The following is a 15,556-nucleotide window of genomic DNA, read 5'->3' as shown; positions in this document are numbered from 1 at the left end:
GAGATTGAATAACAATGGGAGAAGAATTGATCCTTGTGGTACACGACTAGTTTGCAGACTCACATCCTCCATATACTACTCTTTTGATATTTATCAAGCAGCCATCCTCTTACCCATGCCATATTTTATAATCCAATCCCATATTCTCCAATTCATGCAACATTCTTCCATGCTGTATTCTGTCAAAAGCCTTAGCAAAATCCAAAAGTAGTGTATCCATCTCTCTTGTCCAACTCTATGGTTACATTAATAATAAATTTAGTAAGGCCACTACCCAGACTAGCGAAACTAGTCTGGGTAGTGGCCTTTCCCTTAATGCATAACATTATACATATCCTCAAGGAGATGTGTTTTGCATTATGGGAGATACTGAGATAGGAGTGTTGGTAGCTTGCTCTACCTTTGCAAGGAGTTGCCCGGTGTTGTACCACTTTATCCCAGTCCTGAAGATACTTTCAGGCGTAAACTTTGTTTGCGCACACTTGGATAAAGGATTAAACTAAATTTATTATAGTCTGACCAAGTGAAAAATAAACTTTCAACATCTATGGTTACATTATTATAGAATGAGAGCAAGTTGTTGAAACATGACCTTCCCTTAGTAAATGCATGCTGTTCATTGCAAAGTATAGTTTCTCTGTCAACCCATCTCTATATACGAGCCTTAACCAACTTTTTCAACATCTCCAGAGATACTGATAGGTTGATTGCTGTATACATATCAGTCTTTTCATCACCCATGTACAATGGGATTACCATACATTCTTTCCACTCCTGTAGAATCTTCCCTGTTCTGAGACTAGAGTTGTATAGCCTGGTCAAAGGAATAGCCAGTTCAGCTAAACAAACTTTTAGCATCCATGCTGATATCCCATCAGTCCATGTTGCAGAATTCTTATTCAGTTTGCACAACAGCTCTAGTACCTTCTGATACACCTCACTTTCTTCATCTAATGAAGAGCTACCAGTGAACTCAATGCTGCATACACCAGGTTGAAAGCTTTTTGCAAATTGTTACTCATTAGTTGAACAATTACTTCTGCATACCATCTGCATTCGGTAGAGTTATTCTTTCATATTAACATAATGATAGAATTCTTTTGAGCTATATTTAGATTGCAGAGTCAGTTTATTTTCATGCTCACTTTGCTTTCTGCATTTGTGACTTTTCTGGCCTGCTGCTTGTAATTTTCATTACTGACATCATCCTTATGCACAAGGTATTTCTTCCACATCATTTTTTTTCTTACAAATCTCTTGCTTAATAAGATTACACATCCATTTCATTCTTATTCTTCAAACTCTAGGTGCACATTTCAATATTGCATCATTTAAGTATGTATTTTTTAGGTGCTTCCCATGCATTGTCAATCTCCTTCCCATCCAACAACTGATATCATGTAGCTGAACCCAGCATACTCCTCATTTGGTCATAATTTCCTGCTTTGTATTACCGTGTGTAACATGTTCTGAATGAACCATTCATAAAGTTATTCATTTCTTAAGTGAGTATCACATGAACATATTCAACTGTAGGCAGAATAGTTATGTTTTTAACTGTGAGCCTCCCATCCCAATACTGTAATCAGATCTAACACACTTTGACCTCGATTTCCTTCTGTCACATGTTGCATGAGTAAGCTGTCTAGCAACAGCTCAATAAATTCAGTTTCATTCTTCTCATGAAATTTTATTGCTATTCAGTCAATGTTTGGATAATTAAAGTCACCTATTATGATTACCTGTTTTGCACTCATCTTCTTTATTTGATGATGTATTTCTCTGCCACTAGCAACCGATCCACTAGGTCTGTAACAACACCTTACTATGCATTTGATCTTGCTAGACTCCACCTTACACTAGATGGCCTTAACCTCACTGCTACACAATAAACTTACTAGTTTTGCAGATATAGATTCTCGACTCTAACCAGATTCAAGTCATCCATTATCATTAGCAGCACCCTCCCCTCCTCTCCTATCCTGTCTATCCTTGCTAAAAATACTGTACTCATAAAAATTCAACTATTATTCCATAATGTTTGAATTTTCCACGCTTTACTTTCTGCTCTCTACCAGCTGTAATTGTTTAGCATTCTACTTACCGGTGTCTGCTGCTGCAGTTGCTGTGTGATATGCAAATTGTGCTGGTCACATACAGGTTCTACACTTATGATATCCCATGTTTCTTGCAGAGCAGAAGACACAGGTATCATGAACACACTATTATTGGAGGTGATTGCATGTAAATATGCTGAAGATGAAGTTCTACACTCCCAAGCTAGCCAATATTGCTTGAGATAAATAATGTCTTAAAACTTAAACATTATAATTTATAACTTTTCTTCAATATTTTCCTGCACTTTGCATCTAAAATCTTCCAAGTAAAGGATTTTACTTTGTTCAGAATCGTTCTGCTAACAATAAGCACGGATGTCAAGCACATTTCTCGATGTAATTAATTCAATGATTGGCCACTTTTATATTATCAGTAGTATTAATATAATATATATTACAATAAAATATATTTTTAGGAATAATTAAGACAATGCTTATTTTCTTTCCTTCAGCCTGTATCAGTCCACTGCTGTATGAAGGGCTCCCCCAAATTTCTCCATTCCATTATATTTTCAGCTTTTCTCATCCATTGCATTTCTGCAATCAACAATTTCATCTTGCCATCTCTTTCTTAGTCTTTTCCTTTGTCTACTGCTATCCATATGTCTCCATTCTGTCTATAATTTATGCCATCTTGCATTTTTAAAGCTTGCAGATATCCAGCCCATCACCATTTCGAATGCATAATGTAACGGATGATGTTCTGTATACTGTTCTCAATATTATCACATGGAATGGTATCCTGTCTTTAAGTGTGACATCAAGCATATTCCTTTCCATTGTTCTCTGGATAACTTTCAGTTTATGAATCATATTTTGAGTCAAGTTCCAATTTTTACTTCCATATGTAATTACGGGTACAGTATGCTGATTGAAAGCTTTCCTCCTCAAACTAATATCTCCTTTGAAGATATCTTTAATTTTATAATTTGTCCCAGATAAACATGTGAATTTACCCTTTCCACTTCTCTATCTTCAAGTATAATTATTTTTGGTTTTAAATTATCATTCATTATTACTTTTGTATTGTTTAAATTCATCTTCAACCCTATTTGACTGGAAACTTGAGCTAATTCTCTTAATTTTATTTCTAGCTCTTCTGCATTTTCTGCTAAGAGAACTATATCATCACCAAAAAACAGATGAGTTAGAATCTTTTGATTTTAATTCTTCCAGTGCAATTCATGAAAAACTTTCTCTAAGGCAGATGTAAAGAGTTTGGAAGATATTGTATCTTCCTGTCTTATTCCTCTTTTGAATAGCAGAGGTGACATGACTATGCATTTTCATGTTTTTGGTTTTTTCTGTTTTAACAATGATTCTAGGATAGCCGAGGTTTTGATGGAGTTAAATGCTTTTTCAAAGTCTAAACAGAGTCTATTATTTTCCTAAGACTGTGGATATGATCACTGGTACTGTGATTACGCCCAAATCCTGCCTGCTCCTCTGATTGCATATATTCGAGCTGTTGCATTATTCTGCTATTTATTACTTTTGTAAATTTTGTATACTGGTAATAAACTAATGGATTATAATTTTTAATATTCTCCTTTTCATCTGTTTTATAAATTATTATTAGTGCATTGTTCTGTTTTTCTGGGATTTTTCTCTGTTTTAAACAAAGTGTGAAGAGTTTTGTCAAGTGGTCAGCTGCTGCCTTCCCTTTAAATTTGAATTCTACACAAATCCCATCTTCTAGAGCTTTTCCTTGTTTCATTGTTTTCAAATCTGCCTCAATGTCTTCTCTCATAACTCCAATTGACAACTTCTTGAAGCCAGTTGTCTCTAAATTTCTTTCTTTATGCTCTAGAGTTTTTCATAATATTCTTTAATTTATTTATCATTCCATTTTTATCTCTGATTATTTTGTCATACTTTTCTATTAGAGCAACAATATCTTTTTTTCCTATTGCCAAAGCTCTTCTCAAAACTTTCTTATTTTTATTATTTTCAAATGATTGCTTTTATTTTTCGGGTATTAAAGGATCAGATTTCATGCATCATTCTTTTTTTTTATGATTGTTTTGCATAATTCTGAATATTCTATTGAATTTTTTGTGGTAACATCTCTTTTAATTCTCTGTTTTCTTAACAAATCTAGTTTCTTTTGAAAATTCTATTTCTTGTATGGGAAATAATTCCACCTCTTTCATAGGAGATATTAATTATAGTATTGCTTAGTTTTTGATTAATCTCATCTGGGTTATCTTCTTCTCCCTCTTTGCTCTCTGAATTTATTTCAAGGTTCTCTTTTAAACAGCTTCATATCTGCTTTTCAAGTTTTACATTTTTGAGATTTATTGCATTGAACTTCTCTTTGATTAGTTTATTTTTTTTCCATTTTTCATTAATTATAATTTTAGATCTTATCATTCTGTGGGGCTATCTTATTAAAATTGTTTAAAACTGCTACATCATTCACAATATGTCCCGTATTTGTTATTATAAAACCTATTTCATTAAAGAACTGGCTGTTTGGACTTCTCCTTGTTCATATATTGTACAATCTTTCTTTTAATGTTTATTTTACTTCAATAAATATTCAAGAATTGAGGTATACTATACTGTGGGCAAAGATAATGCTCAAAATACTACTAAATGTTAGAGAAAATTAACATTTGTTGTTTTCGGCAACTGCATATTGTAGTTTTTGAGAAATATACTGATGGAGGAAACATATTTCATTGGATAGAGAGAATAGTTTAAGGAAGCTATTAGAATAGTAAGATAAAAGAGAGTAGGGTGTTAAGTTGGACTGAAAAACAACTTTGATTAATTGCTGCATAGATTTTGCAAAGTGGTACTATATAATTGCAAAGATTTTGCAATTACAGATAGAAATTCAGAAGGAAAATCATTTTTCATTATTTTTGTTTAATTATGTTTGTAGTATTTAAATTGTTTTGAAGAAAGTGCATGGATAAATATTAAGAGATGAAGAAAAATCCATATTGATAACCAAGCTTATCAGGACATATTCTTAAAAATTCTCAGTTAAAAAATTACAAATTGTAAATAAATATCATTTTTAAATTTACACATTGAATTGGTCAGTCAGTTTTCCCTTTATTTACACTTTTAATTTGTTACATCTGTCCTAAAATTGGAGAAAAAAAATTCATTTTACTGATCATAATTTCTATTATTACATAAATAAACAATATGCAGGCTGAACTTGGATAACTTACCTTAGTTGTAATATTAAGTCAAAATTATTTGGTATTCAAGATATATATATTTTTGAAGCACTATCTCCCACCAGAAATGGTTTGCTATCTCTGCCTTTATGTATTCTTAACAATTAAAAATTGTAATTTTTTATTTTAAAATAAATGTTTAAATTTGTTTTATTAGAATCATATTTCAAGTCAAATTACTTTCATTGGAGGCAGGAAAATAACTGGGAATGTCTAGTGTCTTTCTAGGAATTTCCTCATGAACTGACATCTGAGTTGCAACAGATATTTGTAGACTATTATTATTATTATATCATAACACCTCCAGGGACTCCAAAGACTCATCGAGGGAGGGCATCTACTCTACAAGTTTCCGTCTCCACCAACCACAACTACCTTCATCATCTACACCAATGCCATCTACTGCCGACCACCACCACTAGTATTTCCACAGACAATCACCAACATCCATGCCCACAGCGGGATTCGAACCCGCAGCCTTTGGTTGGAGAGCGGATACGCTAACCACTAGGCCGGACTAGTTGCATGTTTGACCCTATTCTAATATAAACAATGTTTTAAGTTCTTGCTATATGTCTAGAATCATATTTTCATATAAAATCAGTATAGAATATATACATGAATTTCATGTGCATCACAAGTCATGCTATGATGGAAAACAAATTAGTATATTCCTATGAAAAATAATAAGTGGATCTTGTAGGAAATATTTTTATAATTGCATGCTGTTTTATTACTTGTTTAAAAGATAAAATATTATTTTGTCTTTTTAGATAAAACCAGATGCATTTCATGAAAGATGGTATGTATATTTTTATACTAATCCATTTTGATTTATTTTATTTTGTATGTGGAATTACCATGGATTGTAGATGAAATTTATATTTATAAAAATTAAAATTCAGAATTAATAATATATAACCTAAGTAGGTAAGAAGCCTTCTCGTGATTTATGTTGAGTGCATGTTAATAGCTTATGTAATTGATTAAATATGCTTGTTGTCTTTTAAAGTTTTGTCTTATCCTTTGTGGTTATACACTTTTTCTTTTTTACATTGGATTGTATTTCATATCTTGCTGACTAATTTGCTATAAAAAAAAGAAAAAATGTGATAGTCGAGTGGTGAAATGCATTATAGTTAAAACATCAACCCATAGAAGTTCATACAGTAATTAGATATCATCATATCACTAACATTTTGACTGTAATCAACATAATTGCTTCTAATTACTGCAAGAACTTGTTTAGATAGCTATTTTAGCAATAATGTTCACCATTTCATCGTGCTTTTTTTTAACCTATGCCTCTGAGACACTTTGAAAATACTTCAAACATGGTCTATCACCGTTCTCGCACAACTCGCATCAAACAGAATCCAATGTGTTAAATTCATCTAACTGTGACACCCTGACTGCCAATTACAAAATACAGCATACAGTACTATGCAGTTTTGTGAACCTAAACAAGCACACTCATAAGAGCAAAGAAATTACTATAATCAAACTTAATATTTATAAAACATTTTTATATATCTGCAGCAGATTAAATGGCAACCATTGATAAATCTGGAAGAAACAGGGGATGGTGGAGGTAGTGAGTGAATGAAGACTGTAAGGCTGTTATCATGGTATGATAGGAATGAATTGAGAATGGCAGTGGTTGCAAACACATCAGTGTGCAGGAAGAATTGTACAGTTTGTAGATGCATGAAGTGAATTTCATGGTTGAAGAGACTTACGAGGGTGGTCTGAAAAGTTCTCGGCCTAATAATGAAAAAACGAATTTATAATTTCAAAATTATTTTTATTTTTCAACATAATCTCCCTTAAGACTAATACATTTATTCCAGCGATGCTCCAGTGCCATTATCCCATCCCTGTAGTGGTTCTCAGTAAGATCTGCAAAATACCCCTCTACAGCAGCGATCACCTCTTGATTCCAAGAAAACCCACTGACCAGCGAGGAAGAGTTTTAGTTTTGGGAAGAGATAGAAGTCAGAGGGAGCCAAATCTGGGGGAATTGGGTGGATGTTCCAACAATTCAAAGTGCAGATCCCTTAATTTTCCCATTGCCAAAACACTTTTGTGGGCAGGTGCATTGTCCTGATGAAAGATGATTTTTTTCTTCTGCAAACCAGGTCTTTTCTCATGAATTTTTTTATCTAGTCTGGTTAAAAGATTGGAATAATATTCCCCGGTTATTGTAATAAACAAAATGCCTTTAGCATCCCAAAACACCGATGCCATGACCTTTCCTGCTGATGCACCCGACTTTGTCTTCTTTGGCACTGAACAAAGAAGACAAAGTCGATGCTATTTGGATTCTGGTGTGTAATGGTGAATCCAAGTCTCATCCACAGTAATAAATCGACACACAAAATCAGTTTTATTCTTGTTAAAGCCCTCCAAGCACTGTTCAGAGATTTTCATGCGAGTGCATTTTTGATCTGCTGTGAGCATGCGCAGCAACCATCTTGTGCAAAGCTTTTTCATTTGCAATTCTTCATGCAAAATATATCCTACATGTTCTTTTGATATGCCCATAGTCTCAGCAATTTCACGGATTTTGACTCGATCATCCAATATTATATTGTGCACTTGATCAATGATTTCTGGTGTTGTTACACTTTTTTGATGTCCTTCACACGGATCATCTTCAAGACATGGTACGGCCATGTTTAAACTCGGCAGCCCATTTCTTAATTGTCGAAAACGAAGGAGAAGGGTGCCCATAAACTTTTATGAACTTCAAATGAATTTCTTTTGGCGTTAAACCTTCTTTTACAAAGAATTTTATAACCGCATGATACTCAATTTTATCCATTTCAAGGGATACAGACAACACTTTTGCTTCAGATAGCTGTATAAAACAAACTACTTGATAGAATGACTTGCAATTTCACATGGATGCATATGATAGATGTATCAACTTAGAAAAAAAAAATCTTGCTGATAAAAGTTCTTGGTTGAGGCCGACAACTTTTCAGACCACCCATGTGCTTATGACTAATGGATTGTACTTGAAAAGTGCTTGTGCATGCATGCACAAGCACTTTTGAAACGAGTACGGACGATGAAAAAATTCTTAATTTAGTTACTGATATCTTGAATTTGAAAATCGCAGTCAGTACAGGATGGTAGGTTTATGTTTACTAATGCCAGAAGCAGATAGAATAAGGGGGAGGATTTTTAGCATTGTTAGTTCAGCTTGTCCAAAAAAGTTATAGGCATTAGTGAGATTTGGTTGACAGAGGATGCTATATGCTAGCTTATAAGGAATATAGTATTTTCGGGGAAGATAGAACAGGATGGTGAGTGGGGTATTGCTTGGTAATAGCAGAACTACAGCCAGTAAGAGTAGAACTTCAATAGGAAGTTAGGAAATGTGAGATAAAGGCCCACAGGACAAAATATATAGTTGGTTGTTGACATAAGCAACAACATAAAGAAAGATGTCAATGCCGTGCATATTAGCAAATTTACACAAAGGGAACGTCAGCCATTGATATTTAATTGGAAGGAAGGAAAGTCGCATAGAGAGAAGGAAATGGAATTAATACTCTTAAAAGACATTACCTAAAACCTATGATGAAAATGATTATGACAAGCTTAAAACATTACCTTAGCATATAAATGTACAAGGAAGGATGTTAATATTGTGCAGGAAATAGTCAGGGGCTGTTTGAAGGAAGCAGTGTTAGACTGGTATACCCACAGCAAAGAGGATGAATCAGAATTGAAATGGATTAGTATGATTATTAAGTAAGAACTGCAACAAAGGAAATGTTATGAATGGTATATGAAGAAAATGGTGATTAGCAAGCTTACAAATACAAAGCCCAGGTAAGGATGACTAGCATAGTAGGAAGACAGAACCAGATTATGAGAGGAAATTAACTGTGTAGGCCAAAGGAAATCTCAGTTGTGAGTAAAAGGAAGTATGATTATCATAGAATAACCTTAATGAATGCCAGTGATAGAACATTGACAAAAACAGAAAGAATAATTTAATTAGTGATTGATATTACTGTGTTGAGGGCATGCCATTCAGGTGGGAGTATTTCAATAATAGATTAACAAAGACTGATGTGGAAATAGAGGTACTTAAATTGGAGGTGCTTAGGATATTGCAAAACCTCATTGTGAATGCACTGTTGCCATATGATTGGATGAGAAGTGAATTTGACAGTATTTTGATCAGGTTGTTCAACTTCAAGTTTGTGCTCCTGCAGTTACCAAGAGAGAGAGAGGAAGGGCAGAATGAGGGTAAAATAGTTTCATTATATGAAGGAAGCTCCAATACAAAGGTAGTGAATTATAGACCAATCACTCTTCATGAGTGTAGTAAATATATTTGGAAAAGTTGGTTAAGAACAAATTTAGGAATAGGTAGATAGGCTGATACTCTGTGGGGGATAGTTCTGACTTTTGTGAAGGTTTGGTTTTGTCTTAGTAATTTATGTAATACAATTCTGTGCAGGATGCTGTACAGAACTGTATTATGTAAATGGGAATGGATATGAAGCTAGTGATATTGATGAGAGGATAGCTGATGGACAGACATCAAAGAGTAATATGTGGCAGAGTAGAATCCAAGAGGATGTAGGTGACTTGTGATATGCCACAGGATTCTATACTTAAACATTAAGTATAGAATACCTGGGCTTTGTATTTGCACATTAATGATATAAGGAATATTCAGTTGTTTTGCTAATGATTCAAAACTGAGGAGAGCAATAGCTAAGTGATGTAGAAATCCTGTAAGATGATTAAAAAGGCTGATAGTGTGAGCAAAGGATAATGGTTTCCAAGTTTAACGTGGCAAAGTGTAAAGTTTGGAATGAGAAGGTTACACATTGTCTATTATATTGCTAGAGCTGAACATTAAGTAATTAACAAAGCTAGGAATTTAAGAGATGGTCGACAGGGAATTACATTCGGAGAGCATACTGCAGAGTAGGAAGATTAACCCAAAGGATGACTTGGATGTGGTCACATCTGGACCACTCTATGCAGATTTGTTCATTTAAGTTTCTTGGGATGTGGAGATGAAGTTAATGTTTTATTGAAAGAAACCGAAAAAATTTTTCAATATATGTGACATAATGAGAGAGAGAGAGCAGAAGGATCACTTCTGGCGAGTTGGATATGAGTGTAAGTTAACAAGGATGTAATGACTAGATTTTTTGAGAGTATTGAATGAGTGAAATAGGTTTCCAGAAATGGTTGCGAGTACTTTTTTAGTGACTGAGTTTATGAAAAAAAGATAAGATTGGTGGTATTTTGCAGATAATGGTTAGTGTAGGCATCTTGCAATGAGTCTCGCAAAGTGAAAATAGCAAACACACACACAAAAAGAAAAAAACTGCAACAACAACAAAAAAAAATTATAGTGTAAACAACAAAATGTGTTGTTTTTCATCCTTTTCTGATGCTTATGGAGATACATTGTTTAACTAATTTTAATAAAATTTTAAATATAATTGTTTCTTATGTTGCTTAATGTCACCTGAGAATTCACCCCAAAATTGAAAAGAGTGTTGGGAGGTTTTCCTCCCTTGATACTTTTATAGCTTATGTTGTTGAACCAGTTTTGACGAAATTTGGAAAATGGTTTGTTTGTCACTTACATTATCTGTACTCCTCTGAGAATGCTTAAGCACTCCTGAAAGTCCAGTTGAATAAAAAATGAAGGGGGAAGGGTTACTTTCTTTATAGACACTGCTATAGGTGTTCATCATTCAACCCATTTTGCTGAATTTGAAATAAGCTGTTTTATGTCACTTCAGCTACTCGAGAATTTCATTCTATTCAGACCAAAGTGAAAGGAAGTTGTAAAGAGAGCAGTGAATTGCACAGTGTAACCTTCAGAGTTACAGAAGTAAATCATATGAAGAATGTGACCTGCAGAGCAAGAAACGTTCTTCATCTGATTTTAAGCAAATATGATGTATAGTTGTTTTTGACATTGTTCACTGAGTCAGTCCAATACTTGTTGGATGATGTAGGAGGGAAGAGGAGGAGAATTACTCTCTCTCATGATACTTTTGCTAGTTACACTGTTCAATAGTTTGACTAAATTAGGAATACAGCTCTTTCTTATATTGCTTAATGTCCCTTGAGAAGTTTAGTCCATTTGGACTAAAACTAAGAAGAAGAAATTGTTAGATTTTTCTTTTTCTGTAGATCTGTATGGGTCATATCTCTTAACTGATTGTGATCCATTTCAGAATATTTTAATTTCTTATGTTGCTTAAGGTCCCCTGAAAATTTTGGCACAGTTTGATAAAAGTGAAAAGATGTAAGAACAGGAAAGAGAAGAAGAAAAAATTAAAATGCTACATTTCTATAAACAGCATTGTTTAGCTGATTTTGATGTTGTCTGTCATTCAGAAGTAATTGCTTGGCTTTATGCACAGAGAGTGCTTAAGAATGGATTACCTCAGGGCTCAGACCACTGCTTTTTACCCTTTACATTGCAGATATTTCTGAAACAGCCAGCAGGAAGTTTGCTTATGCAGATGATCTAGCTTTGCCGATCAGCGACAAGTCTATAAAAAGAACTGAAGAAATATTGACAAATGATCTGTTGGCTTTATGGCAGTTCTGTAAAAAATGGAGATTAACACCAAATTCTGGTAAAACCGAATGTTCTTGCTTTCACCTGAACAGACTTGTAAATCAAAAACCAGAGATATATGCTGATGGAACATTAATTCGTTTAATCCAACACCTAAATATCTGGGAATAACTCTGGATAGAGCTCTGATATATAAATAGCATATTATTAATATCACTGCTAAAGTTCGCACCAGAAATAACATAGTTCAGAAGCTTTGTGGTACTAAATGTGGCTCAAGTGCAACAACTCTGAGGTGCACTGCCATGGATCTAGTTTACAGTGCAGCAGATACACAGGTTTATATGTGTATCTTATTTATTGTCTGGCTCAATAGTTACCATGTCAATAAACTAGTTACTCAATTTAACTCCACTCTGCGTTTAATAACGGGTTGCATTAGAAGTACACCCTTACAATGGCTCTCCACTTTGATCCATATTGCTCCTCCGGAACTGCTACGACAGGAAGCCTTGCTTCGTGAATATAAAAGAATTTTAAATAACCAAAACCTCCCAATACATGAATTTATTCCAGATGCTTTATCTAATATACTAAAATCCAGAAGACCTACCATAAAAACTGCCCATAATCTTCTTAGCCAGAACCTCCTTATGGTGAGTAGGTGGGATGTACTATGGTCCCAAGCAGTATCACCTGAAGTTCATAATCACATAAACATCTTCCAAAAACCATCTGGATTTGACCTGCTCAGGAATATATGGACAACAGCTAACAGGATTCGTACAGGCCATGGTGTATGTGGAGACTTGCTTTCAAAGTGGGGTAAGATACCAAATCCCCACTGTCCCTGTGGAGCCGAGACCCAAACCATTCACCATATAGTACAGGAATGCGAGTTGACGGCATATCCAGCTGACTTTAAGGATATCTTTGACCTATCCCCAGAGGTGATCAACTGGATTAAAAACCTAAATGTTTAAATATAATTAATCTTCTGTCTGATGCTTGTCATAAATTTCATATTTGTATTTGCCTGAATGTAGATGTTTTACTTTTTTTTAAATTTATATTATCATATATGTGTATCTTATTTATTGTCACATCATATATGTGTATTTTATCTATTAACATGTATATTATATCTTATTGTATGGCTTGTACACATGGTTAAAAGACACTTTTAACCATGTGTACAAGCCATACGATAAATAAATAAATAAAATTGCTTGGCTGATATTCTTTCTTATTGGTAAGATTGTAAATTTCTATTTAAATTTGAAGCATTAACATAACAGCAGTAACAAGAATATTACTAATAAAAAAATTTCAGCTAAGTAGCTAAATTACAGCCAACCTCCTGCTTTTTAATACTTTATTTACTTTTCTGCATATGAGATTTTTTTTTCACAACACCATCTCAAATTCAGAGTATAGTTAAAATGTGTTAATACATCATCATTTTAATTGAGTATTTGTCTATTTATTAATGAAGACTCCAGTTAAAGTTGAAACGTTTGAATGGTAATTCTGGAGCAGTCTACAATGTAAGGCTGCATATGCCGTGTTAAAAAATAATATATAGATACCTGATTGTTTCATAAACCTTACTACATTATTTACTCACCTTTGACTACAAAAGTGAGTAAACAATTTACTAAATAAACAGAGGTCTGGGCACTTGCTCCCAGAGTGGAACTCATATCCACAAGTGAAAGCATACTGAATTTTTTATCTTGGACCGCATTGGCACATTTGTTGGAGAACAAATCCTCTATAAATTTTCCCAGTATAGAACAACATAACAAATTAGTGTCATTACAATTTAAAAATGCAAAAAAATTTTAAAAAGAACCCTCCACATCAATTTGACCTACATCTGGGATCTCATTATTAACATCACTTACAAGCATATATATATACAGGGTGTTCGGGATAAATTTGACATATTTATAATTAATTATATTTTTCCGTAAGTTACATGTATTAACACACACTTCTCTTCATTTAAAAGTTTGGACCCTTCTTCATTCATATACAAGATGTCAGAAAGGATGGATAGCTGGAACCCACCTGAATCATGGAAGAGAATAACTTGTATCATGATGATTCGTGCCCGCCATCAAAATAAGGATATTACGACTGCTGCCCAATGCTCCCTGAATACAGTAAAAACAATCAGGCATGAACTAGAGACTTGCAATGGTGACTACAAGGATGTAGCAAGAAGAAAGATCCCTAGCAGACGATCTGATTGCATTCGTACAGCAGAATTCCTCGCAAATCTGCAGGAACAGGTGTTGAAGAACCCTGGCATTGGAATTCGGGCTTTGTTCGTGGAGTTGCTAACTGTAGTCAAGCCCTGGATAACAAGGGTAGCCAATGGTAGGCCGTATGTATGGCAGCAGGATTCGGCCCCTTGCCACACCTCTGGGAAAAGTCAAAAATGGTTGTCTGAAAATTTCTACGACTTCACCAGTCCAAATGTTTGGCCTCCAAACTCCCCAGACCTTAACCCCATGGATTATTTTGTATGGGGCGCAGTTGAAAAAGACACCAATCGCACTTCCAGTAATACAAAAGCCCAGTTAATGGATAAAATTAAAACAGTTTTTGCGGCCCTTCCCAGGGAGACTGTAGCATCAGCTTGTTCGAGGTTCCGAAGCAGAATTGAAGCTGTGATCGATGCTAATGGTGGTTATTTTGAGTAAATCTTGTTGATAGTATTGTAATTAACTCTGCCTGTAATGTTTTTTTGTCAATTCATTAAATTTAATAGATACAAAGAAGATTTTCTTTTTCCTTACGTAACTGTCAAATTTATCCCGAACACCCTGTATATACACATACATACTGTTTTTTTCCTATATACCTATGATAAAGTTTAATTTATAAATTAGACACAATAAGAGATTAATAGCAATAACTAATAATAAAATAGAATGATTATAACAACATACTTAATAAAAGTTATCCAAATGTGAATGAAATCTTAGCAGCCTCAGCATATGATTTTATTATTATTATTATTTTATGAAGTCGAGAACTTTTACCTTTTTCACTTAAAAGGAAGCACTTTATGGGTTCTCTTTGGCATATCCAAATTGCCAACATTACTACTCATGAGCTTTGGGGCCATTATTAAGTAAAATAAGGATTACTTGAACACAAGCACTACAATACTTCGACTATAGCAGTATTACACTGCAATACTGCGACAGTCGATCTGATAACTGAGAACTACTCAGAATGGCATGTAATTTAAAACTTATGAATTGTCTATTACTAAAAAAAAAAAAAGCCATACGGCTTCATTTTGACTATTCACTTTGCCTATGTAAAATTACATAGGCAAAGTGAATATTAGATCCAATTTTATTTTAAAACTGAATGTTTGTAGAAACTATAAAAGTTTCGTAAGTTGACTTGAGAGCTTATGTTATACAATCCTTGGCATCCTCGAGTTTCCCTTAGCTTGCAACTACTTGACTTAAGTAGCTAGGGCATTTTGGGGATGCTGAGAGTTGTATTCTTGTATTGTATTCACAAAACTTTCATAGTTACTATAAACATTCAGCTTTGAAATAATGTTGAATTTAATATCCACTTTGCCAGTGTAATTATAAATTGTTTATTTCTGGAATTATCCATTTAATATTTTT

General features: G+C 33.9%; 1 protein-coding gene across 3 annotated transcripts in view; it reads left to right on the top strand.

Annotated features, from left to right (window-relative positions):
- LOC150103179 (cytochrome b5-like) overlaps positions 1-15,556 on the top strand; it is an 80,000-nt gene that overhangs the window by 48,946 nt on the left and 15,498 nt on the right. For all 3 annotated transcript variants that reach the window (XR_016548773.1, XM_090397393.1, XM_090397394.1), the window contains exon 4: positions 6,088-6,116. Coding sequence is in view for 2 of the 3 variants with exons in the window: in XM_090397393.1 (XP_090253519.1) it covers positions 6,088-6,116 (29 nt within the window). In the remaining variant the exon portion in view is untranslated. The remainder of the gene's footprint in view (positions 1-6,087; positions 6,117-15,556) is intronic.

The sequence above is a fragment of the Typopeltis vanoorti genome, chromosome 9 (assembly GCF_054136105.1).
Source record: "Typopeltis vanoorti isolate ZY-2024b chromosome 9, IOZ_Tvanoo_1.0, whole genome shotgun sequence".
Taxonomy (NCBI): Eukaryota; Metazoa; Arthropoda; class Arachnida; order Uropygi; family Thelyphonidae; genus Typopeltis; species Typopeltis vanoorti.
Note: the sequence above shows the minus strand (reverse complement) of the source record. Positions and strands in the feature narration are given on the sequence as shown.